General features: G+C 46.7%; 1 protein-coding gene across 1 annotated transcript; it reads right to left on the reverse strand.

The window, feature by feature from the left end:
• Positions 1-1,538: 1,538 nt before the first annotated feature.
• Cpa4 (carboxypeptidase A4) lies at positions 1,539-24,995 on the reverse strand. The gene is made up of 11 exons (XM_051151780.1): positions 24,750-24,995; positions 19,049-19,130; positions 18,475-18,609; positions 16,968-17,063; positions 14,098-14,199; positions 12,793-12,897; positions 12,046-12,156; positions 10,195-10,285; positions 8,213-8,412; positions 7,529-7,613; positions 1,539-1,738 (listed from the first exon to the last, which is right to left on the reverse strand). The coding sequence occupies exons 1-11, from the start codon at positions 24,815-24,817 to the stop codon at positions 1,551-1,553; spliced, it is 1,263 nt and encodes a 420-aa protein (XP_051007737.1). The 5' UTR covers positions 24,818-24,995; the 3' UTR covers positions 1,539-1,550.
• Positions 24,996-27,322: the final 2,327 nt, after the last annotated feature.

Consider the following 27,322-nt stretch of genomic DNA (forward strand, 5'->3'; position numbering starts at 1 on the left):
TGACATTATAGAGAGCTGCATATTCAAGACAGTGGCTCAGTTCCATTCAGGTAAAAGCAAAGAATAAAGGATGATCATTAGGCCCATAGTGAATATTTATTGGCTTATGAGGACACACCAGATGCTGCCCAAATCCTAGGCAGAAGGTTAAGATTTACAGGCATGATTGAAAAACATGAAAAGAAGAAAAAACACCCCCCCTAAAAATAAAAACAAAACCACAAGAAAAAACAGGGCAGATGGTGTATACTCAGGAGAGAACGGGAGGTGTCTGGTACAGGGTGAAGTCTTGTTCCAGGAAGGAACTCAAGGTCCAGGATGCAAAATAGAAGGTGACCTTAAACACAGGTGGAAAGAAACTAGGAGACTGAGACACACGGTTCGTCAGAGGCCAACCTGGGGTGTGCTGAGGCTCTGAGATGACCCAGGCCATAGGGATGATTTAGGACCTACGGGGTCAGGGCAAGATCTTTGAAGTGAGTTCAAAAGGCAGAGTGGAGATGAGGTTGAGGGGACAGACGGTGCTAATCAAATGACCTTGTAATCCAGCCTCATTTTACCCACAATCCCTGTGAGCATTACCTACAGTTTAACTGACCTCTTTGAGAATCCCAGTAACACCAAATATATAGAGAGGAGGGTAAAAAAAAAAAAAAAAAAAAAAAAAAAAAGCATTATATGAACTCTGTGCCTTGGACAAAAGTTTGACTGTGTATTCAAGCCAACAGAAAATAATTAAGAGGAGCCAGGTATGGTAATGTACATCTTTAATTCTTTTAATGTACTCTGGAGGCAGAACCAGGGCAATCTCTATAAGTTTGAGGCCAGTTTTGTCTATATAGCAAGTTCCAGGACAGCCATGGATACATAAAGAGATCCTGTATCTAAGAATAAGAATAAGAATAAGAATAAGAATAAGAATAAGAATAAGAATAAGAATAAGAATAAGAATAAGAATAAGAATAAGAATAAATATGCTGGTGGTCCAATAGGATTTGTTCTTCATGGGAGAATGTGTTTCTGAGCTATATGCCACTACTGGGGAGACTGGGGCAGGAGCACAATTTGACCCCAGGAGTTTCGGGCTAGCACAGGCAACATAGTAAGACCCTGTCTAAAAGAATAAAGAAAGAAAGAAAGACAGGTCAGAAAGAGAGAAATTACAGGGAGTTCTAAAGACAAGCATTGTCTCCCCCACACCAGAGCCAGGTTACATGTAGAGACAAGAAAGCTAATGGCAGATCTTCTAAAGAGGTAGCCATATGCCACCCCGAAGCAATGACCTTGAATGAGGCCTGCCCAACCAGCTGCATGGGTAGAGAGGCGACCAAAATCTCAGCAGAACGGCAGGATCAAACACTATGCTGATAAAGGAGCTCCTCACAGGCCGCCACCGGGATGTGGCATCTCTAGGGAGCAATGCTGAAGGTGAGGCAGCTGGGTTCTCTACCAACCCAGAAGGGCTCTGACCCATGCATGAGGAATGATCTTCTTTAAGAGTGGCCTCGGTGGTGGCTCAGGGGGAGGGGGAGGACAAGAGGGCTCTCTGGCTAGTAGAGGTTGTCCCGCACGTGCTCCAGGATGGTCTTCAGCCCTAGCCAGGTCTCCTCCGCAGTGGGGATGATCTGGCTGGCTGGCAGGAGGAAGCCGTAGTGCCCGGTGTCTCTCAGCTCAAATGTGAATGAATACTTGATGCCATGGTCGTATGCCCAGTCGATGCTGCTCCCACTAGCTGGATCTGTCAATCAGAAGAAAACACCACTGAAGCCTACTTCAACTCAAGACTGCCTTAGGTTTTGGAGGGAAAAGCTGGCTCTCTGCTTGGATTGGCATCCTTAGAATCCAGAGTTCTTTCTGAAAGTCATCGGATCCTAAGACACATATGGTCTAAAGACGAAAGGGCTCCATCCATAGGTCTTAGGTCACCCTGCACCATACAAGTCTAAGATTTTAAACCCTCATTCCCAAGGCTGCAGAGAGGGCTCTGTGGGTAAATTGTGGGAGAGTTCAGGTCCCTAGAATCCACATGATGTTGGTTAGCCATGGTGGCCCACTTGTAAGTGCAACATTCAGGAGGCAGAAACAGGGTATCTTTGGAGCAAGCTGGCTAGCTAGGCTGGCTGAATCAACACACTCGGGAGTTCAGAGCCCCAGCTTCAATAAGGTGGAAAGCGATAGAAAAAGACAGTAAATCCCTCCACATGCATGTACGTATATGAACGTGCATAAACACAGACATAATGCATATATACATATGCCCCCCCCAAAGTGGAACCCTCATTCCCATTGTGTCACTACAATCCTTCAAGAAACGCAAACCTGGGCTGGAGAGATGGCTCAGTGGTTTAGAGCACTGGCTGCTCTTCCAGAGGTCCTGAGTTCAATTCCCAGCAACCACATGGTGGCTCCAAACCATCTACAGTGAAATCTGATGCTCTCTTCTGGCCTGTGATTATATATGCAGGCAGAGCACTATATACATAATAAATAAATAAGTTTAAAAGAAAAAAATAAACGCAAACCTATCTTATTAGGGACAGGATGAGGCATGCATTCCTCTCTAGCACCAGCGAGCCCTGTCCCCTAGAAATGGTGCCTTGTGTCATCCTCCTTTAGGGAGAATAAGGCTGGCCTCGTACCCAGAGTTAACAGGATCCCAAAGAAAGAAGTTATCATGAAAGCCAGTGTGGCCCTGCCTTACTTGTCTTTGGGGTCACTTGGTCTGGGGAAAACCAGATGCCTCTGATGTAAGGACACCCAGAAAGCCCAATGGAGAGGCTTGGTGAAGAAATGCACCCTCCTGTCAGGAATCTGCACTAATTCACCAAGCACTGGGCCAGGCCACCCTACCAGCAGATCGCCTAGCCCTGAAGTTGGCTTGACTGCAACCTTCTGTAAGACCCCGCCTCAGAGCCATCCTCATAAGATGGTCTGAAATTCCTGACCTGCATAAACAGGGTAAGAAAATAAATGTTTATCATGTTAAGCTGAGAGGTCTTAGCTTAGTTTTGTTTTCTCTTTTCACCCAGCAAGAGATAAGCGATGCACAGAGGAAAAGGAAGCACATTCCTTTTCCAGGAGCTCATTCCCTTTGCCAGAAGACTTGAAAGAGATATGAGGTTTTTTCTGGATTTTTTTCCCCCAGTCAAACTACTAAAGCAGGAACTTTGCTACAAACATTACTAATAAAATGATGACAACAGCAGCTATTCTTTTCTTCAGCATCTGCCATGCGCTAGCCACCTTATCACCTTACACTCACGATATCATAATCTTTACATTCCAGTGGTGGCCATTACTGCCCTTAGTTTACAGATGGGAAAAGCCCAGCTCAGACTAGGCACAGCCATGAAGGAAATGCAAACAAAAGGGCAGAGCTGGGATTTAAGCCCACATCCTTTTAAGTGATCCATCCAGTCTGCTTGCAGTCCATCTGGTGGATTAGCACATCTGATAAGTGTAAACCCAGGCCCTTCCTTTCCCTCATTCCTAAGAACTGTTTCTCATGGACGTGTGTGTGTGTGTGTGTGTGTGTGTGTGTGTGTGTGTGTGTGTGTGTCTGTGTGAGACTCCTCTGGAGATACAGCTTCCACGGAGATTGCACGTTCCCAAGGGAATAGAATGGGCTCTGCTATGCTCTCAGAATTCCATGTGATCCCCACAGTCTTTCTACCCTGAGAAAATGCTCCAGGAAAAAAACCCAAACAATACCTAGCATTTTCAGTGGTTGTTTATATGATAAACTCAAGTGCTCTGTAACACCCTTCAGATCTTAGAAAGAGGCAGAAAGTGTACTGCTTGATATTCAAAGTTGATGAATCATAAACTTTATTTTATGTAATTCCTTGCTCATCCTCTTGCTCGTATGTATGCAAAAGCATGTGTGGGTGCACATGTGTATATATGCATGTAGGGATGCATGCATGTACATATGCATAGGAGACCTCAGGTGCTGTTCTCAGTCCTGTCTACCTATGTTTAAGACAAGATCTCCACTAGCCTGGAACTCAGCAGCTGGGCAAAGCTGCCTCCATCTCTTTAGTGCTAGTTTAAATGTGCACATTACTATGCCTGGCTTATTTATATGGGTTTGAAAGATCAAACTTGAGTGCTTATGTTTGCACAGCAAGCCTTTTACTAACCAAGCTATCTCCCTAGATCTTTTAAAATGCATACATACATGTACACACACATACATGTACACGCACACATACATGCACACGCACACATACATGTACACACACATACATGCACACGCACACATACATGTACACACACATACATGCACACGCACCCATACATGTACACACATACATGCACACACATACATGTACACACATGTGCACACATACATGTACGCACATACATGTACACACATACATGTACGCACATACATGTACGCACATACATGTACGCACATACATGCACACGCACATGCATGCACACACACATGTACACACACATGCACACGCACACACATGCACACGCACACATACATGCACACGCACACATACATGCACACGCACACATACATGCACACACACACACATACATGCACACGCACACATATATACTATCAACACCATTCTACACATGCTATTTTTTCAATTAACACTTTTAGATCATTTCCTATTAGCACATATTGACCCACCTTACTCATTTAAGGGCAGCTTAATGCTTCCCTGTACGAATGCGCTGATGGTGTTTTTGTCTAGCCCTCTCCTAATGGGAATTTTAGACACTTAGCAGACTTCTGTGGTGATAAATGGTATTGTCACAAACATCCTTAAAATCCATGATTTATCCCATTCGGATGAGCCCAAGAACTTACTGCGTCAGAAGCCCTGAGTACATCAGAAGCAGTAAAGAGAAAAGTGAGGACTTGCAGGAGGCAGATGGCTCCAAGGCAGCACAAGCGGCCATGACAGTCTGACAGGAGGAAGGAGATGTAAGGCTGTACAGAGCAGGCACAGTCCAGTGAGAGGAGGTAGAGGCAGGTAGCGGACACACATGCACATGACGTATATGCATGAGAACACTACCAGGAAGATTATGATTGTCTATACTAACTTTTAAAAGCATTAATTAAGGAAAACACAAAACAAAACAGACACAGACTTAAAGCAGCAAAATGGGGTGGGGCTAGTTAGGGGAAGGAGCTTACAGTCCAAAAAGACACATTCCTTCCCCAGAATATAACAATCTCAGAAAGCCACTCAATTGGGGTGGTGGGGGTCAGGGGGACACTGAAGTCTCCTTCCTATGCTCTGTTTAATAAGGCAAGAAAATGTGAATTACTTTCATCTAAAATGATGACTCTAAGAAAAGGGACAGATGTCAACTCTAGCTATAGAACTTGCCAGAGCTCTGGGTTAGACAGACTTTTAATATCCAAAATCCGACTTTTAGGAAATAATGGAGGCAGAGAAGACCTATGAAGGATATAGAATGTTCCTGAAAGATAACAGGGACGCCTGAGCCTCCCTCCTGAGAAAGGCATCTGAGCTTCCCCACTGAGAGGGCGTCTGAGCCTCCCCCCTAGGAGGGCGCCTGAGCCTCCCCCCTGAGAGGACGCCTGAGCCTCCCCCTGAGAGAGCGTCTGAGCCTCCCCCTGAGAGGGTATCTGAGCCTCCCCCCTGAGAGAGCGTCTGAGCCTCCCCCTGAGAGGGCGTCTGAGCCTCCCCCTGAGAGGGCGTCTGAGCCTCCCCCCTGAGAGAGGCATCTGGTGAGTATCCCAACTCCACACAGCTCATCCTGGGGAAAAGAATGTGTTTGATGTGGGAGTGCAAGTCCATGATTTAAACTGATGTTTGACCCCAAAGCAGGGGCCCTGGTGACCCACAGAGATCTTTAGGAAGCCCTCCTCAAGGGGCTCCCAGCAAGCCTCCATTAGCTCTCTCAGGCCGTGGCTCTCTCCTGGCTGGTTAAGCAGAGGGTGGAGAAAGTCTCCAGATGTGTCCCCCCCTCCCCCAAAGAGTTTCCATTTAACAACACTAATAGCAATGAGCTATGAATAATTAATGGATTGTTGCTGCAATTACCAAGACAAGCACCAGCATCCTGCTAACTGCTTTATGTTGCTCTGTAGCTACACAGAGAGAGCAGAGTGCAGGGGTGTGAGGCAAGGGTACCAAGGCAGTGGTTGCTATAGAGAAGGCGCATCAGAGGGACCACTCCCTCACAACACAGCAGCATTGTACCTCCCATGTTGATGTCCCACTTAGCCAGAGCTGGGCAGCGTTACACTTCCCATCACTTGAAGACAGATTTCCAAAACAAGATAATTGGCAAGATGTCTACAGAAATCCAGTAAAATGCTCAGATGAAACCAAAACAAATATGTCCTCCAAATGAGGCTGTGGGTGACAAGTTTCGATGCCAGGTTTAGATTTGGGGACTAGATAGATTTTTTTTTCTACATATTAATCATAGTTAGAAGACTCCTTATGACTTGTTCACTTCCAACACACATTATATCTACCATCTATCTCCTAACACAAAGCTGGAGAGTTTCCTTTGAAAAATGCATTGGGACCTGGGGAAACAATTCAAGCATGAGGACCTTTATCTGGATCACTAGCACTCACACAGGTTAAAGTAGCCAGCAGCATGGGTCTGTAACCCTGCAGACATGGGTCTGTAACCCTGCAGACATGGCAGCATGGGTCTGTAACCCTGCAGACATGGGTCTGTAACCCTGCAGACATGGGTCTGTAACCCTGCAGACATGGGTCTGTAACCCTGCAGACATGAGTCTGTAACCCTGCAGACATGAGTCTGTAATCCTGCAGATATGGGTCTGTAACCCTGCAGACATGAGTCTGTAACCCTGCAGACATGGCAGCATGGGTCTGTAACCCTGCAGACATGGGTCTGTAACCCTGCAGACATGGGTCTGTAACCCTGCAGACATGGCAGCATGGGTCTGTAACCCTGCAGACATGGGTCTGTAACCCTGCAGACATGGGTCTATAACCCTGCAGATGTGGGTCTGTAACCCTGCAGACACGGCAGAATGGTGTTGATGAAATAGAGACAAGCACGTTCCTGGTACGTGCTGGTGAGCCAGTCTAGCCAATCAATGGGAGACCCAGTATCAAAAAATAATATGGAAAACAATAGGGATTAGACACCCACCATTGACCTCTGGTCTCCATATGCACATATACATATGTGCACACATGCAGACAGAAACACACACACACACAAATGGAGGACAGGCTTTGATAACTTTCTGATAAACTATGTCAGGATCTGTAATACAAATGAGGAATGTAGTCTACCAGCTGACAGGTCCTAACTCATCAAGGGCACATGATAAGTGCATGAGAGTAGTGGTGACACTGATGGAGACGACTGTCCACAGCAGCCATTTGTCACAAAGTCTCAACGTAAATTTTGGTCTGCTACTAACTACTAAGACAATCGGACAATAACATAGAAAATACAACTTGCATCTCTCCTCCCACCCCATCTCAAGTTTCCTCCCAAGGCACTTTCTAAATAACTACCACGCAGGAGTACTCACAGACGGTGGTGCAAGTTGGTCCAACTTGATACTTAGTGCCCGAGTAGGAAGCCAGGGCTTCGGCTGCACTCCTCGCCACATCATCCTGGGAAGGGTGCAGATGAGAGAATGGAGGTGTACAGAGAGCAGTAAGCACGCTGCAGTCACAGACCCTCACTGCAAGAGCTTCCCGCAAGCTTGCCTAAAGCCCAGAGAGCTGCGTGCCAACCCTTTAAGAATCTCATTAGGATAGATCAGCGGAGATGTCCAATGGGAGGAAGATGTCATGCTCAGAAACATGACGGAAGGCCAAGTATGTTCAAGAGAAAAGCCTAAAACGGAGAACCAAAATCTGCTCTACATCTCGCCATGAGTCTGAGCAGAGCATCTTCTACCCACAGACTCGTGGGCTGGTGATAGCCTGGGAATGGGGTGGCATCCCAGCAGACCAGCATGGAGGCCTAGGCCTAGAGCTGTCCTGACTATGCCAGCCCTGCTCCTACTAGTCCATCTATCTGTAGGAGCCTTTCCTATTCCAGGGAACACTGAACCCCCAAGCTATAACCTATACGCTCCCTCACTTCTCCCTTAACCAGAGAGAAGGTTCCTGACCCCTTTCCCATCACGATGCCAACCCCAGTCTTTAGCAAGTCATGAGGCAAAGTCAAGCAGGCTGAGACCAGGCAGAAGGCCTCCCTCACTTACCAGCTCCTCAGCATCTTTGGCCTTTTTGACCGCGTACCCGTAAGGATACATCAGGAGCTGTGAGTAGCTGTGCAGGTCGATGAAGCATTTGAAATTGCCATGCTCTTGAATAAAATCCACCACTGATTTCACCTCCACTTCAGAATTGGGGTGGGAGCCATGGTATACTTCAGAGCAAGGGTTATTGCTGGACCCCTCTCCTGTGGATGGGAACTGATGAGTAATAAACAACCCACAGGGCAAGAGGACAGAAGGAAGTGACCTCCACCCCAAGATTGACCAGAATGGTAGACAGGTGTTTATCAGATTTCCCCAAGAATCTATTCGTTGCAGATGCAGATTCTGAGGAGGAGACAGGAAGGGAATTTGGGGGTGATGGGGTTTGCTACAAATAAGGAAAAGTGTTGGGACTTTTTTAAGTGGGTAGAGTTGACCTCATATTGTGCTAATAGCAGTTGTCATAAATAATTAATGTCACACTCAAGAACAAGCTGTAATTAATAAGTGTTCTTGATAATTAATATGAATACCAATAAATAACGAAAATTACTCCATTTATTCTGGTGTCAACTTAGTCTCTTGGTTCAGGTCTTAATAGCCAACTGCTGCCAAAATAATCTATTGTTGTGTTTTTTTTTTTAATTTAACAAGTATTTAGATGGATTGCTTTCTGCATTTTTCACAGCAAAGTGTGCTTTGGTGTATGAGTTTGTGCATGTGTGTATGTATGTGCATGTGTGTATGTGCACGGATATGGAGGGGGATTGACTGAGTGACTGATTGGTTACCATCCTATAATCATTATTTTCCCTGTAATTTTTATGATCGTTCTGTATAATTAAAATAAGTTCACTCAAAACAAAATATCGGGGTTTGGGGTATAGCTCAATGGTGGAGGGCTTGCCGGGCATGCATAGGCCTTGGATTTGATTCCCAGCACAGAAAAAAGTAAAATAAGTGTACATATATTTTGTTTTGTTTTGGTTTGGTTCTCAAGACAGAGTTTCACACACTACACAGCCCACATTAGTCTTGATCTGGAAGTGTGTACACATGAAACAGGAAAGAACTACTACTAGATTTAAAACTGGAAGGTAAGCTTATTTGGTGATTTTTATCAGCCATGGAATCCTAAGATTATCTGAGTTTCAAGAACAAAAATCCAAGAAGAACAAGAAACAATAGTTGGTACTTTGGTTTTTAAACAGTGGAACTCAGAACCCAGGTCACCTAATTTCCATTCCTCTTCCATGACTGCTAGCTGCTGCTTTGTACTAACAGAGGGGTAGCTGCTGGAATTTAAGTTTTGCTATACGAGATGGGTGACACATACCTGTAATCCCTGCACTCTGGGAGGCAGAGACAGGTAGATCTCTGTGAGTTTGGGGCCAGCCTGTCCTATAATTTGAGCCCAGAACAGCCAAGGCTAAACAGAAAAACTCTGTCTCAGAAAAAAAATTGCTATAGGCACTAACCTATTTGGGTAACAGTGTTAACTGATCTTTTAACTTGCCACCAGGAAGCCTTCTGCCCAGCTACACCTGGACCAAGCAAACCTGGAATGGCCAGGGCTAAGGAAGGGCCTTGAGTAAATGCATCTAAGATGTGAGTGGTTTTTTGTTTTTGTTTTTTGTTTTTTTCATTTTGGAGCTGAGAGGACAGCTCAGTAATGGAGTACTTGCCTAGAAGGCATAAGGCCTCACCACAGTAAATAAATATTTTAAATTAACATAATCATTATCACAATGCAGAGACCGCCTGGCCCACTGTCTTCTCAGGACAGGGATGACTGAATCACTCCCTTCCAAAGTTACAGCAATAAGACTTAAAAGCAAAACAGAAACATAGACACAGATAGCCTGGGGCATGTCCCTGAGTCTTGGAGTGAATGGAAAAACACAACCAGAATGGAAACTGGTTCCCTGTCCATCACTTCTGGTTCATCCAATGCTGGTGGGATTTGAAACCATCTCCTTGCCTACCTGCGAAACTTGCATTCCAGTTTCTGTTTGGATCAGCACCAATGCAGCGACTTCCTGGGTTCCGGGACCTCGTCTTCCTCCATAATCGGTTCTGAAAAAGCCATCAACCACCCAAGAGTGTGTCACAATATAGGGTTTTTCTGAGGGCTAAGACAACAACAGTTGGACTGAGCTACACGTGGCCATGACTGCCTGGGAAGTCTGCTGTCACCCACTCACAGAGGAGATGGTGTGGGGAAAAGGCTTTGAAAAGGGGGATTCTGAGCTAGGCATCATGGCACACCCCTTTAGCCACACATTTGAGAGGCAGAGGCAAGCAGATCTTCCTGAGTTTGAGGCCAAGCTGCTCTGCATACTACAGCACCGAGTAAGACGCTGTCCAAAAAAGAAAAAGAAAAAAAAGGAAAGTGACCCCCCCAAAGCGTCCATATGGGAACCAAACTGTCCTTTCCGAGCTGCCGTCTGCAGTGGAGCCGCTGCCAAGATGCAGATTTCATGATGACCCTTATGGTGAAGACCACCACACTCAAGGCTGACCCCTCGGACACTGTAGAAAATGTAAAGGCCAAGATGCAGGATAAGGAGGGAATTCCTCCTGACCGGCAGAGGCTCATCTTCGCTGGTAAGCAGCAGGAAGATGGCTGCGCTTTGTCTGACTACAGCATTCAGAAGGCGTCCATCCTTCACCTTGTGTTGCGACTTCATGGCGGAGCTGAGAAAAGGAAGCAGAAGCCTTACTCCACCCCAAGAAGAGCGAACAGAAGAGGAAGAAGGTGACATTGGCTGTGCTGAAACACCCTAAGGTGGATGGAAATGGCAAAATTAGCCCACGTCGTTGAGAGGGTCCCTCTGGTGACTGTGGTGCTGGAGTTTTCGTGGCTAGCACTTTGACAGACATTACTGTGGCAAGTTGTCTGACCTAACTGCTTCCACAAACTGGAAGACAAGTGGTTGTGTGTGAGTTAATAAAAAGGAGGAACTGGGGGGAAAAAAGAACCAAACTGGTCCCATCTGAATGCCTTGAATAATTGTTGGCTTATACAGAAGTCAAAGCAATGGCCGCCAAAGCTCACCCATGCCACAGACACACATGGTGCCTATTGTAGCCCACGACAGTCACCTGAATTCAATCACACTCTCAACCAGGGAATAAGGGAGCAAATTAAATCGTACAACAAAGAAGCCATCAGCCGGACGCAGACTGTGAGACATTACACAGGAAATTACTTAGTTTCTCCAACAAATGAATGGCATTTTGAAAGGATGTGTTTGGGGTGCTGCTGACTGAATAAAGACCGCAGAGACACAGCCACAGGTGCAGCGCGCAGGCCTTATTGGATGCGGACTTCGACAAATGGACTCCTAACAGACGGTTTTAAAATAAGGGGGGGGGGTGTTAGAGGATATTAAAGAACTCCCATTAATTTTTCAAAGGTGACAGTGGTGTAGTGGGTTTGGGTTTTTTATTGTTGTTATTATTATTATCATCATCAGCTAGAGAGGCACACTAAAGTCGTTGTAGATGAAATAACATGATATCTGGCTTTGCTTCAAAATACGTCAAGAAAATAAACTATGTAGGAGAGAAAAAGATGAATAGAAGATAGGTAAAATGTTGAAAATTGTTCCAGACCCACAACAGAGAGAGTTCCTTAGACTATTCTCTCTAAACATAATAGTAATATGTTCCCCGGTGATTCTCAGCTCAGGGCACGACTGGAAAGGAAAAATCCCAAGGGAGCGTCCAACATCCGCACTGGTGGAAATGGTCTCCTAGGACACTAGCGAGAGATACGGAATCCACACAGGGAGTTCAGGCCAGACCCTGGCCTTTTAGAATTAATTACTCACATGGGTTTGTGTGTACACATATCCATCAGGGTTGGCCACGGGCAGCAAGAAAATATCCACTTTCTCCAAGATAGAAGTGACAGCTCGATCCTTTCGATAATCAGTCACAATCTAAGCAGAGACAACATGCTTGTCAGCTACGTCATGGCAGGCTAGGTTTGTAGGTATAACCAGGTGTTCTCCTGAGATACCCAGCACCCCCCCTAGGATGCTCCCCACCCTCTGAAGCCTCTCTGAAAAGCACCCTGAGTGCCCTCAAAGCCTGGGGTCAGGACGGCGTGACAGTATCAACTGCAAGGAGATGAGTGAGGCGCGGGGGCTTTGTTCACTCTTTCTTTCCAAGTACACCACCCTGCCCTCCCAGAACTGGCTCAAAAAAAGGGTTTCTTGAAGGATCTTGGAGGCAATCTCAGAACCCAGAAGGCCTGCAGGGCTTAGAAAGGGATGAAGGCAAAATATATCAGACCTGGGCTCTGAGGCTCAGTCCCCTTCTGCAGGGCCCACAGAGAATCAGTCTCTCTGGTCCACGTCTGAAGAGCTTTAACTTTGCTCACTAACACTGTCACTTAACCACAGTGGGATAGCCTTTGACTATCTACTTCTCCTGTCTGAAAAGGTCTCAGACTACCAGGTCTGTGCCAGGCACCTCGTATCTCATCCCCTTGGCCCAGGCACATGAGATGCTGGGCCCCCACCCCCCACTCCAGGCCCACCAGGACACCCTTGACTAATTCCAAGCGACATGACCTTCCTCGCCGTCCAGATGGCAGTGGCCTGAGAGATCCACTCACGGGAATGGATGCCTGCATTCAGCCAAATGGCCGGCCGCTTCTTGCCTCCTCCCGTGCTGAACTGCAGAAGGGACAAGAGGCCAGAAAATGACCTTCCAGCGCACATCTCTCCTCACCTCTCGTCTCCCCAGCCTGCTCCTATTCATTTAATTCATTTAAGATAATTTGGAGACCAAATGTTCCTGAGGGCACCATCTATTTAGCAAGCTTATCCGTGACCAGGAAGCTTGATTGGTTGGCTGGAGCTCTGGGCAGCCCAAACCTCTCTAGCTTTGGGAGTAAATGGAAAGGAGAAACAATTGGTATTGTGGGTCAGCATGCTACTGTGATTAGGAATAATAGTGTGTCTCTTGAAAGATCTCAAATGGTTTCCCAACGGAGAGAGACACTAAGGTGCATGAACCAGACTGCTATGCTTGCGGAATCAATGAGTTTGCTTTTAAATTATGAAGGAGAGGGCTTCACTGGAGCCCTTTGTAAATGGCAGTAATGAATTCTGTTTCCTGCCTTCGCCATAGTGTTGGGGCTCCATGGGTCAGAGCATGGTGCTAGTGAAGCCAGGGTCTCTATCAGATAGGTGAATAATCTAAATGTATTCATTCTAAAGGAACCAGCTCAGTGGTGCACCTCCACCGCTGCCACTTACTTGCTATAAACCTGGCTCCCACAAAGCTAAGGGTTTGGTGAATTCTTAGCACCACCGATCGTCCCGTGGTTTTTATGCCCAAATTCCTTTCTGTGTGTCCAGCTGGATTATCTATGTCATTTATGTCATTGGTGTAGCTCTCTACCTCCTTTGTCAATGCAGAGCTGAATCTGTTAGAAATATCTGGAAGCTGGGCTTCGTGTGACCAAGGACTCTCAGGCTGTTGGGCTTAAAATTACATCTACCTTAACGTAAGCGTCTCAGATTCTTTTCCAAGAAGAGGCCTGGCATATCTTGTCCTGAACTGCTTGGTGGGAGTGAAGGCAAACTGGGAGCCTCTGAGAGTCTTGAGGAATCCTAACGGCCTCTCCTATGATCCTTTCAGTCAAAACATAGAATGGGATATACTCTTTCTAGCAGCCTTACATTAGAAAACAGCAGGGTATTCCATCCGAACAAAATATCTGATTAAGCAAAGATGAATCGAAGCTACTATCCTCAGAACCCAGGGGTCTAAGGGGCTGCCTCTGTTAGCAGAACAAGGGCTGAGTCCCGGAAATTCAGATCCAGAAAGTTATGTCCAGTCAGGATCCTCAGCAGGGCCTTGGGCCTCACCTTCAGAATGTACATGGGCCGTTTTTCAAATGTCTCTCCGATCTTCACTCTGCTTGCCAGGTCAGGAAAATCTGTGGCAATGCTGTCCATCTCGTGGTAAATCTGAAGCATGGGAAAGTGAGCCAAGGACACTTTTTTTTTTTTTTTTTTTTTTTAAGATAAGATTTCCCATGTAGTGTGCACACAAGTCTTGAACTTGGAGTCTTCCTGCCTCACTCTTCCAAAAGCTAGGATAAAAGCCATGTCTGCCGTACCCAACCCAATGATATTTTAAAATTCTGTTCTATTATCTGTGAACTTTATCTTGTCAATGTTAAGTTTCTTCTGAAACCCCAGCCTGGAGGTTGGACACAGTCATGCAATGCTTATTACAGGGAACCGCCGGAACAGCTACATTAATAAATGCAAACAGAATGCTAAGAAGATGGTTCAGTAAATAAAATGCTTGCCATGCAAGAAGACCTGAGTCCAGATCCTCAGCAACCACATAAAAGGCTGGGCATGGTGGTGTGCACCTGTAACTCTAGTGATGGGAGAGCAGAGACAGGAGGATCCCTGCAGCTCATGAGCCAGCTGGTCTAGTTAGCCGCTGAGCCCTGGTTCAGTGAGAGCCCCTGTCTCAAGAAGATGCTCAGTCAATAAGGCGGGGCATGACAGAGGCGGGGGATGCTCATTTAACACACAAAGGGCTTCAGGATTGGGTGTGTAACTCAGTTAACAGAAGGCATGTTGAGCACACATAAGCCACCAGGTTCGATCCCTAAGACCCCATCAGCCAGGGGTGGTAGGACATGTCTGTAACCCCAGCACTCAGAAGATAGAGGTAGAAGAATTATGAATTTCAGGCCATCCTCAGCTACTAGGGGAACTGGAGGCCATGCTGAGGTGCTCCATAAGGCTTTGTCTCAAAACAAAGAGGAGGGGACCTCCTGGAAACTCCTCCAACTCATGGGCCCTAGAGACAGAAGGAAAGAAGTGTAGATGCCGTGGGCCATGAGAATAGAGTCACCTACAAAAAGTTAAGACAAGTTGGGGGTGGCAGAACCCACCTTTACGCCCAGGACTCAGGAGACAGAGGCAGGTGAGTTCAAGGCCAGCCTGGTCTACAGAGCAAGTTTCACAATAGCCAGAGCTATATAGCTATATAGTGAGACCCTGGAGAGAGAGAGAGAGAGAGAGAGAGAGAGAGAGAGAGAGAGAGAGAGAGAGAGAGAGAGAGAGAGAGAGAGAGAAGGAGGGAGAGGGAGACTGGAAAGAAGGAAGGAAGGAAGGAAGGTTAAAAACAGCAGGCTGGGGCCATGGAGATGCCTCGGCAGACAAAAGCACTTGCTACCAAGCCTGACGGCGTGAGTTCTGAGTTTGATTCCTGGCACCCATAGGGTGGAAGGAAAAGAATTGATTGTCCTTGAACTTCCATATTGGCACCATGGCACATATCTACCTACATACAAATAAATGAATAAGCAAACAAACAAACACACAAATGGGAAAGTTGGTTAAAACCTCTAACCTGTACCCAGATGTGGGGTACAAATTCACACTCCAACCATCACCTCACTAAGAGCCCGAGACCAGGAGCCCTGGCAGAAACAAATGCAGAATTCCCATTGGAGACTTAGAAGAGCCTGAGTGGTCACAGGAGATGAGCTAGTCAAAGCTGGTTTTAGGAAGAACGCCAAATGAGCTGGCCCGGAGAGAGATGGCACAGCAGCAGGCTCTGGGAGCAAGAGTTAGCTGGAGGTCACTCTCCAAGTCAGATGAGAAAGTGAGACAGACAGCTGGTGAGCTAAGTAGATGGCCTCTCTTAGTCCCTGGGTGACATTTGTAACTGGTTAGCTCAGCTCGGGAGGGCCCCACATTAATGAGGCTAATGTTATGGGTTTGGTCCCAGTGTGGGCCCTGGGCTCTGCTTTCCTCCATGGCCCGAGACTGAACTGAACTCCTAACTTTACCCAGCTGTTTTGCAGATGTATGTCATTGGCCACAGGAGGGATTAAGGGACAGTGTGGTTGGAAGTTGTACACAATAAACAAAGCTACTGACAATCATGGGAAAGAAGGAAAATAGTTGGCCAGCCTTTGAATAATTCCTCATCTAGAAGAAAAACAACTTGAAGTATACGTCTCATATCCTGGAAAAGTTTGCCAGGAACACGGTGTTCGCACATAAAGAGAAGCATGTGTCCAGGTAAAGGAGAGAGAATGGCCAGTTAGATTGGAGAGGGGAGGTTCCAAGCTAGTAGAGTCTGCAAACCAACAAAAGACACATTAGGGTTATAAGAGCTCTGGATCATGAATGATGCCAGTCCGTTCTGTGGTCCCTTTTGCCTTCTCAAGTTCCAGGATCATATGAAATTATTCAGCTCCAAGTTTTTCCTTTGAAAGTTTGGCTTACTTTGAAAGTCATCTATATAAAGTGATTTCTAACTACACACAGCACCAAAATTGCGTTGTGGAACAAATATACATTATAAGGAGGCATGATAAATGAGTGGAAATATTTGGTTAACCTTTTAAATAACCACTTGTCTGCTTGCCTGGAGTAAATGGCGTCTTATTCTGTGCTCAGGATTCCAATGGGGTGGGGGGCTGGGGGGGGGGGGGAGGGAAGGCTGGACTACAAGGACTGGAAATGCTACTGTTCTATCCCGGCTTCCTTTAGAAGGCTGTTTGAGAGGGGCTTCGGCAGGGGAGACCACAGCTGTGTCTCACAGGCACTTGGCTGCTGGTGGGAGCTGAGCAACTCACTACTGGGGTAGGAGTTAAAGTGCACACGCTTCAGCCCCTCTGAGAAGTGAGACCGTGCCGAAGTGGCTTCAAAATTCAGGAAGGGAGAAAATGATGGCCTTAACCCTGCTTTGAAACACTCACAGCTTCCAGCGAATGGTAAGACCCATAGTTGAAGTTGCCGCTCCGCTCTCGTCCTTCGTTGTGTTGCATTTCTTCGTCTTCATTATCTAAAAGGGCCTAAAAAAATAAAAAATAAAAATAAAATTAAAAAAAAGACACAGCAACTTGGTGAAGGGATCCCCTAGAGATGTAGATGGGCTGGCCAAGATGGCGGCACAAATGTCCAAGGTCTAAAAGGGGCTAGATTGCTTAAGTTATACAAGCTAAAGATTACAATTCAAAAGGAGGTAAGTTTCTCCTGCCTACGTCTAAAACGTCTGTAGTCCTAACCACATGACACTCTAATGCTAATAACTACAAGGGCTTCCCATTCATTCTGAGGGACGGGACAACAGAATTATCTGCGTTGCTTTCTGCTTCAGGCCTCTGTTCTTCAACATTCTTGGTTCTATCGAGACTTTTCATAAAACTAGTGCAAAGTTCATACCCAGGAGAAGAGCTATCTATAATCGTGTGTGTTGATTATCACAGCCAGTGTGGCACAATTAATAATAATAATAATAATAATAATAATAATAATAATAATAATAATAATAATAAAAACATCCTGCTTTTCACTTAAAAAAGAGAGGAGGTTCAGATTTTTTCTCATATTCCTATAAAATTTTACTTTTTAATATCTGATTTACATTATTCCATTCAAAATCTACTTGTTTCATGGAAGCAACATACGCGCCATTCGGTTTTTCTATAGCATGAAATCTCTAGACATCGGCTTGCATCTGGTATGCAATGCCTCTGAAACACGCAGCTTGGGAAATCGTTGAGAAACAAAGAAATTCTTATAAGTACTCATACTTTGAAGGTTCCTGGCAGATGTCTGTGACATGTGAGGGTGATTAATAAGCTCACAGCTGCTCACACCATCAGGAAAATCCCAGGCCAAATCACCAGTTAGTCCACAACCCACCTCGGTGAGGGAGAGAGGGAGCCAGGGACACTGTCCTGCTGTTCGGTACAGGTTGTGGGGCTGGACAGAAATGTTCCCTCTGCTGGGGGATGTTGGTGACATTCCCCCTTTCTCAAATGATATCTCTTCTGATTGGTTCCCAGGACCTGACTCAGACACTCTTTGCCTTCTAATTTCCAATACAAAAAAAATGGTCAGGGGTGGCTACCTACTGAACCATCTCTTAGGCGCCAACTACTGTTAGATGTATTATATTATATTATATATAGTTAATAAAAACATTTAGCAATGATGAAATGGGGCCTCATGGGAACAAACCCTTGCCCAAGGACACAGACTAGTGGTTAGCAATCAAGACTTCGATGTAGCTCTGTGCAGCCGCCCATCTCTACAACACACTCTTCCTGAAACAGGTTGTTGCACTCTGCTTCCGTCTGTCTCAATTCCTTCAACTAGGAGGTGAAAAGGATGACAGCAGACATTTTTAAATCTCCCAGGTCCAGTCTGATTAGCGGCTTAGTCTTAGGCAAGACCCGCGAGAGTCCCTGGCCTACCCACCTGTAGGTCTTCGATTGTCACTGAGTAGTCTAGGCCCTGGGACTTCAGGAAGGACTTGACTGGCAGCAGACTGACAGAGGGGACTAAAATGTCCACAGGCCGCTCGACAGTGGAGGGAGACTTCCAGACGTTGAGCTGAGGAGAACAGAAACACGAGGAGGTTAGCCGGCACCTCGGGCAAAACAGGGCACGAGCTCACGTTCTTCAGAAGCACTGTTGAAAGCCAAGGTGATCCCTGAGTCCTGCCCAATGGACAAATATTGCCCATGTCACAGACGCGTCTGGTCAAACCTGCCCAGTAAACAGGACCCAACAAGTCCAAGAAACAGCGAGGGCTACTGGAAGTAGGGAGGCCTCAAGGCAGGCCTCGCATCTACTAGAGCAGCAGGCCCCGAGTTTCTGAGGCCTCCCCGCTGCACTCCCTCGCATTCCTGTGAAGCGCGTGCTGACTAATACTCCATTGTGAACAGAAAACTCACAGGGGTAAAAAACAAGGGCATGGGCCTGTTCTCCCCGCCCCCGCCCCTCCCACCCCCCAAACTCAGAACATTACAGAGGACAAAGAGCCACGTACCTTAAACTGGTCCGAATTCACTAGCTGAGTCAGTTTTCTGATCTCGTCTCCATTTCTGACATTAATCCTAAAGACTTGGTCCCTGGAGAAAGGGAGGGGGGCGCAGGGAGAGGAAGATAATAGTGAGCCTTTAGCTGGCAAGTAGACACCGAACCCACCATCCAGACAGAGCTGGCTTGAATGAAAGGAAATGGTCTAGTCTTTGGTTATAATGTATAGCCATTAAAAACAAGACTTTGTGGCAAAGATGAAAAAGTGCTTGTGTATAACTTTAAGGGGAATATTAAGTGAAAGAGCAGGACACAGAATTGTATGTATGCCATGATTACAAGTATGGAAAAACCAGATGGGCTGCAAGCAAAACAGACAACGGAAATAAAGTAAATGCTGCCAGTGCTCGTTTGGGCCATGGGATTATGGATGGCTTTACTTTTTTTTTTCCCCTCTTGTATCTGTTTTCTGTAATGTGGTCATATTACTTTATAATGAAAAACATATATATTCTCACAGAAAGGAATGCCCCTGAGTTAGGTTCCAGGCTAACTCAAGACGTAAAGAAACCCTTCTTCACTGTCAAAGGCAAGGCTGAAACCCTGGCGGAACTTCGTGCTGGGAAGAGCTGGGAACTCTTAGAAACAGACCCCCTATCCTGGGAGGGGCTATTCCTCCTGGCCCCCATACATGCACTTTACAATGGAACTGAACGTGGACTACGGTACGAGGCTCAACGTGAGCCTCATGGCTGCCCACCAGGACCTGAGAGTGTCCAGAAGAGAGGCCTGCCAGTGGCAGACCCCCGCCCCCACTTTGCCGTTTATTTCTCATGCATCATTCGGCTTCTGCAGCATTGGCAGGGGAAGAGGCCCCCAAGTCCTGTGTGGGTGGGAGAAGGCCAGGCCTGAAAAGCCTTCTTTGAGCTCTCAGCTCGCTCAGAGATCCAGCAGAGCCATTAGGCGTTGCTAGGTGACGGCCCAAATGAATCCGCACTCGACTCTGTCACATGCGTCATCCCTTTGACATGAGTGAATGCCAGAGGAGCTGCCAGGGAGGGATGTGGGCTGAAGGACCTGTTGACAGAGTAAATGGCTCTGTCACAGGGAGCTAAATGTGAGGCTCACGTGGAGGCTCCTCTCTCACCAGAAAACCAGTTCTGTCTGGATGGACTTTCAGAACTTCACTTGGTTCTGAAAAGTTCTGGGAAGACCTAGGCCAGGCCACAAAAGACAATGCCCACTGCAGAGCTGTTCTCAACACAGGTGGCCGGACTGGATAAGATGCTAATACCCAAGGCACATCCTTTCAGGCTACCTCTCCCCACTAGGGTCCTTGAAGTAGGCAGCTAACAGGATCCTGTGAAGACTGCGGAGGACCCTAGAGGAGCCTGGTTTGGCAAGTCTCCGATGAACCTGCTATGATTTAGATATGGCTTGAACATGCCCCGAGGGTTCAGGTCCTGGAAGTCTGACCTCCAGCTGAAAGGCAGCATTCAGAGGCAGCAGGCTGGGGGCCGGGGAGTAGTGGGCCCTTGGAAGCTGGCTTTGTAGAGTCAGTTCCTATGAAAGCTGGTTTAAAAGACTGTGTATGGCACCTGAGTCTCTCTGGCATCCTGTCTTTGCCACATGATCTCCCCTTCTCACATATGCTCTCTCCACAGTGCCAAACACCTGAGCCTTCACCAAAGGCAAAATAGACAGGGCCACCCAAGCTTGGAATGTCATCTTCCAAAGCTATGAGTGAAATAAATCTTTTCTCTGGTGATTGTTAACCAGACAAGAATTAAAATTACCTAGGAGACAAGCCTCTGGGCACATCTATGAGGAACTGTGCAGATTAGCCGGGAAGAGTCAATCTAAGGGAGGGTGGCCTCACTCCCTAGGCCTGAGACCTAAGAAGGACACCAGGTATGAGTACTGTCCCTCCTTTCTATGGTCGCAATGTGACCAGCTGCCTCAAGTCTCTTCCACCACGACTTCATATGAGAATAGACGACATCCTCAAACTGTGAGCCAAAACAAGCCCTTTCTCCCTTAACTTGCTTTTGTCAGAGTATTTTATCACAGCAACAGAAAAAAATAACACACCCAATTTCAAGTATTTTGTTATGGCAACAGAAAGTCGACTAATATATAACCCGTTGGGTATGCAAGGAGTTGGATTACAAGCCTGGGAAGACGGAGTGTCGAACCATCAATTTCCCTGTCACAGACAGAGCCTTAAAGAGGGCTCGGTGGAGGGTAGACCCTTCTAACTGAAGACAGAGGCCAGTTTGACAAATGCACACTCTATAACCACCTGTCCCTAACGCTCCAGAAGAGAGAATGTCTTTAAGTTGAGCATGTTTAGTCCAGAGAGACAGTTTGGCAGTTAGGAGCATGAACTGCCCAAGCAAAGGACCCAAGTCAGGTTCTGAGCCCCCACATTAGGCAGCTCACAACTGCCCGTAACTCCAGTTCCAGGGGAAGCCAATGCCTCTGGCCTCCTTGGGCATCTGTATTCACATGCACACACACACACACACATAACTAAAAATATTATAACAAATTCTTTTTCAATGAGCATGCTGAAAGGATTGACATCTTGGGTGGAAAAAAAATTAGGCCTTGGCAAAACAACACTGGCTAGAGTAGGCACGGAGAGGGAGTGGGGATGGAGAAGGGACAGGAAGGAAAGGAAGGCAGCTGAAGAGCTCTGGAGTATAAAGAGAAGATGACACACTCCCCCCATGCTATAGAGTGCGCTGTTCCTTTTTCCAATATGGTGACATCACAACAGAACTTGCATGCTCCTTAGACCAGTCTACAACAGTGGAACATGGTGACTTTACTGGCCATGGAACGGATAAAGTTCACAGTCCATTCTAACAAGTTCTCATCAGTCAAAGACACAAACATCTGTAGTGAGCCAGTGGGGGGTGGAGGGGGGAACAAGGCAGAATGGAGTGTGCAGGGGGCGGGGCAAGGCAGAATGGAATGTGCAGGGGGCGGGGTAAGGCAGATTGAAGCACCTTCCCCACCTCTTCTTCACTCCTGCATGCCTTCTTGGTTCACGCTCCCCTGCAACCTCACTCTCCTTCCATGCTATTGCTTTTGTGTGCCTTCCACATGGTGTTCCCTCCACTGCGACCCCAGTCCTTAAGTGCCTAGCAGTCTCCCACCTCATCTCCAAGATGAGCCTGTGTCACCCATGAGACCTTCCCTAACCAAAGCTAGATACAATAGTTCTAAAAATTGGCAGCGGCAGCTGGGCGTGGTCACCTACACCTTTGATCCCAGAGGCAGAGGCAGGCGGATCTCTGAGTTCAAGGCCAACCTGGTCTACAGAGCAAGTCCTGGACAGCCAAGGATACACAGGTTTCTCTCAAAAAACCAAAAATAAAAAATAAAAAAAAATTGGCAGTGATGGTAGAGTAGGGTTTACTAATCCTTTTGATAAGGGTTAATTATCCTTTTGAACATTAGCATAGTGGTGCCTAAAAGCAAAGTAGGCGGCATACAAAGGGCAATCTTCTGGCTTTCATTGACCTTATCTCTATCTAGAAAATCTCTATCTTCCCCAGCTCTTGACAGTGCGGATGGCTGAGCATACCCTTATCTGCCTTAGCTGGAATTCCACTCAAAGACCTTGACCTTGAGCTCTTTCTGGAAATAGGAAATTGGCCTGGGTGAGAGAAAACATTGGGATTTGCAGGTGCTTTTCTGCCCCTCCTGTTCTGTATGGTTATTTTAACAGCCCTTCTGGCTCTCTTCAATTCCCAGTACACCAAGATGCCTTTTGCCTCGTGGCTGGTAAGGTCTGCTGACTCACCCTCACACCTGCCCCATACTCAGGACAGTCAACAATTGCTTTGACGACTAAGCTTCTAGCCCTCCCCTAGTACCAGGAAGACAGCTAAGTGGCCAGTTCTCTGTGCCTCTCTCACCTGCCTTGCTGTCCAGGCTTAGCAGCTATGACTGATAGTACTAAGAGATAGCCTTTAAGAAACCCTGGGATGTTTGCCAGCTACCTCTGACACTACAACCAGTTCTGCAGCTACTTCCTGTTCTCCTCCTGCCCAGCACCTCCCTGTATCCTGGCCACTGTCTCCTCCTTAAGATATCTAAAGACTAGGACAGATGATAACCAGCAGAAAAAGAGACTGGGGAGCTAGGTGAACCAAGTTGCAAGGAGCAGAAGACAAAGCGGTGAGGAGAAGCCACCATCCTTGTGTCCATTAGCCAGTCTACAGTCTGGCTTCTCAAGCATCCAGCTGCCAGAGGCCAGCTCCCCTGTGCCCTCTAGATTCATTGAACTGAGTGACCAGGGTTTGTGGACAGACCCCAGCAAAGCGGCTTCCACCTTTCCTGAGATGCCTACTGTGCAGTAAGAACAGACCTGGAGATGACATGGCACTATTGATTAAAACCGTTTGTAATCGGCTCTGTCACACAGCCGTTTGTATACACAACTCCTGGAGTGAATTCCCTGGGACCCAGCCCCACTGTCCCAGAGAAGGTGCCCACTGTATCACAGAAAAGGTCTGTATCCTGAAAAAAATAGAGATTTTTTTCAGCCACTCGAATAGCTGCAGTAGGAGCCTGACAGCTCCATGTGTCAGCACACACAGCAGCAAGTGTAGTTATGACACACCTACTGCTGAGCTGCCTGCGGAAAAATCTTCCTCCCTGGCCACCTGCTATGCCTAACCTCTCTGAGTTATTTGGCAGCAGAGACAAGTATGAACCGTCATCCCCATAAAAATTACTCAATCTCATGTAAGTAATTGCTTCAGTATAAAACAATCATGGAGTCCCTTCAACTAGACAATAGACCAGAGCACAGCCTCGCATACACAGGTAGACCAGTGAGATGGAGGGCTCACTGACTTGTGTTACAGGAGAAAGATTTAAGCTTGGCAGTCTGCATTCCTGCTGCCCTGCTTCCCAGCTAAGTAGCTTTAGGCAGCTTCCTTAACCTTTTTAAGGCTGGGTTTTTTGGGGTTTTTTTGGGGGGGGGGGTTTGCTTTTTTTTTTTTTTTTTGGTTTTTGGTTTTTTTTGGTTTTTTTCATGTTTAAATCGAGAAAAATAACACCCTTGCCTGGCAGGGCTGTTATGTGATCCACAAGACAAATGCAAACGAAAGCTCTTTGCAAAAGGCAAAATGTTTTGCAGCGATGCGTCTTCTACCATGGTAGCAAAGCATCTTCCACCTCCCCCACCTCTCCAACTTCCAGGCGTTCAGCAACCTCACAGTGCTCCATACAGAGCATGTGCACACACACTCACGTGGAGTCCCGGGGCACAGCTGCCCAGTTGTAGCTAGGCAAGATCTATTGGACCTTTCTTCTTCCAAAAGCCTAAGAGAAAGCACCAGCTACACTCAGGACTCACCCACTGAGGGCAAGTATCTGTCAACAGCAAGTCTGGCAGAAACTGACAAAGTCTTTCTGACCATTCTTCCTAATTAATGGTGTAGGAAATGCCTGGAACTGGCCTGAGAAAGGAGGAGCTGGGAAGGTCCTGTGAAGACCACTGTCTTTGATTTCACCGGATGGAATCAAAGGTCTCGAAGAGCAGTGGCTGGTCCAGGATGACACTGGGACAGAGGAGAGGCAGAAGCTAGCCCCTCCCCCTAAGCCCTACTGCCTAAAGTATCATCATCCAATTTGGCTCCCGGGTTGCTGAAATAACTAAATAGTGATAATACAGTTGAAAAGGAACTCACCCGAAGAATTTGTCTCTGCTGCAGATGCCCGGCCCAATAAGAGCCCCAAAGAACAGTAACCACTTCATGTCTCAAGGGCGCCAGTCGCACACTGGCTGAGTCAAGCAGTATTTATAAGGAGCCCGAGGCAGACTCACGTCCTCAAAAATGCTAATATGACTCTCCAACAGCCTCCCAGCTCTGACAGGGCAGGCCCCAGCTAAGGCCTCCTCCATTCCTGTCAAGTGATGGAGGCCCAGCCTCTCCATTTGCAAGACAGGAACTTGCTCCACAGGCTGGGACTGTCTTAGCCAGGCTGCCACATTGCTCATCACTTGGCATCTAAATGGTGTGTTTTGGGTAAATGGAAAGATCCTACGTTGCTGGCTGGGATCCAGACTGATAGGAGACGTTAGACTGTAAGCCTGGGATGAAGTTACCTCTGGAATAATAAAAACCTTCTTGAAAACGAAGACTATCAAGCAGCTGTCAAGCCAACTCCAAAACCACACACGTGAGAAGCCCATCCACAGAATTCAGCAGAGCAGATCAAAAAGAGGAGAGTATATGGCCTCCTTTGTGGGTCTAAGGCCTAATTCTTAGGATTCCATTAAGAAAAGAGAAGTTTGGGTGGTGAACTGTATAGAAAGGATGTGTTAGTCTGAATAAATTAAGTTTTCCTTGGAGTCTGGATGACAGATAAGGGTTAATGATATTTTTTTTCCTTTTTTCTTTTTTAAGCAGGGTCTGGCTGGGTTGGTCTCACGCTCTGAGATCCTCCTGCCTCTGCCTCCCAAGTGCTGGGATTAAAGGTATGCACAACCATGCCCAGACTCAAGCCCAGCTGTAATAAAACTAAAGAATAAGACTTTCCTAAGGTTTTGCTATTCTGTGAGTCTGGAATCAGTAGAATAAGTGGACACTCTTTTCAGGCGTATGGCTCTGTCCCAAAAACCCCAACGCATCCCCTCCCAAGGTCCCCACAGACTCATTGTCTCCACACCTGCTGAAGGGCGGCACATAGAACCAAGGATCATGACCAGCGGTGCTGAAATTTATTCTGACACTTGTTAAAACAGTAAGTCTATTAAAGATTATTACCACGGCGAGCATGACTATGGTCATGGAAGGGGTTAGTTTAGTCTCAAGGCCAAAAGCAGCAAAGACTGTGGGATGAGGGGTCATTACGAAGAGGGAGCATCAAGGAAAGGGGTTTCTGGCTAAACTGCCCAACAGGAATCTTGCTAGAGGCAGGTCAAGGACTTAGCGCCATCAGCAGTGAGGGATGAGGAAACTAATCAGACCTTGAGAGATGGGGTAGATGACTCGCCACATCTTTGCCAATCCTGGTTCTGACAGGGCCAAGAACCAACCTAATTTTGAAAAAGGGTACAGAGTCTCCAGAGGCAGCCACCGCCAGATGTGGCAAAACAGGGAGGGGATCTCTATTACAACCTCTTCCTGCTTCAGAGCTCTGTGTCCTCCCAACACTTAAACTGGACCTACACCTGCTCTGTCCTCCACAGGGGCCGGGCTCTAGTTCACACCAAGATCAGCTTCATTCCTGAGGTTAACAGTAAGAAAAACGAAGACGAGAATCAGCTAGAAGCATTATAGAAAGAAGTAAGTACTCAGATTTCTAGATGCCGAAACCCATTTCCATTGTCTCCCAAGGAACACTATCTATGAATGAATGAATGAGTGAGTGAGTGAGTGAATGAATGAATGAATGAATAGTCTAAATCACTGATTGACACGAATGGCTAAAGAGAACCTGTGTGCAAGCTGAGAGGCAAAGTCATGGGGCATGAGCCAACAAGACCAAAGGCTGCACAAGAGCCAGGTGCTGGCATTTTGTTGCTGAGTAGTGTCGAGTGAATGAAGGAACTTAAGCCCACTGCTAACTCTGAAATGCTGCACTGTTTAAAATAAAGGGGTTCAGCTGGACATGGCAGTTCATGCCTGAGATCCCAGCATTTGATATATTGAGACAGGAGGATAACCTGGGCTACTTAGTGAGCCCCTAGCTCCAAAAATGAGACCCAGGGGTTGGGGAGGGGGGGTTGAGACTTGCTACAAAATTGATAAGCCTTAGAAATATTATCCTGTGTGAAACCAGCCCCACACAGAATGATGAATGCTACAAGACTCTGATCCTATGATGTACCTGGCATGGCAAGATTCACAGAGAGTACAATAGTGGTTATAAGAAGCTACATGGGAGCTGGAGAGATGGCTCAGAGGTTAAGAGCACTGACTGCTCTTCCCGAGGTCCTGAGTTCAATTCCCAGCAACCACATGGTAGCTCACAACCATTTATAATGAGATCTGGTACAGGTGTACACACAGACAGAGCACTGTGTACATAATAATAAATAAATAAATCTTTAAAAAAAAAAAAAGAAGCTACAGGGGAGGGCAATGGCAATTTACAGATTAATGAGTAAGTATTTCAATTTGAGATGATATGAAAATGTTCTGGAAGAGCAGTGGCTCATGCCTATAATCCCAGCACTTGGGGAGGCAGAGGCAGGTGGATCTCCGTGAGTTCGAGGCCAGCCTGGTCTACAAAGTGAGTCCAGGACAGGCAGGAC

Source organism: Acomys russatus, chromosome 10 (assembly GCF_903995435.1).
Source record: "Acomys russatus chromosome 10, mAcoRus1.1, whole genome shotgun sequence".
Taxonomy (NCBI): Eukaryota; Metazoa; Chordata; class Mammalia; order Rodentia; family Muridae; genus Acomys; species Acomys russatus.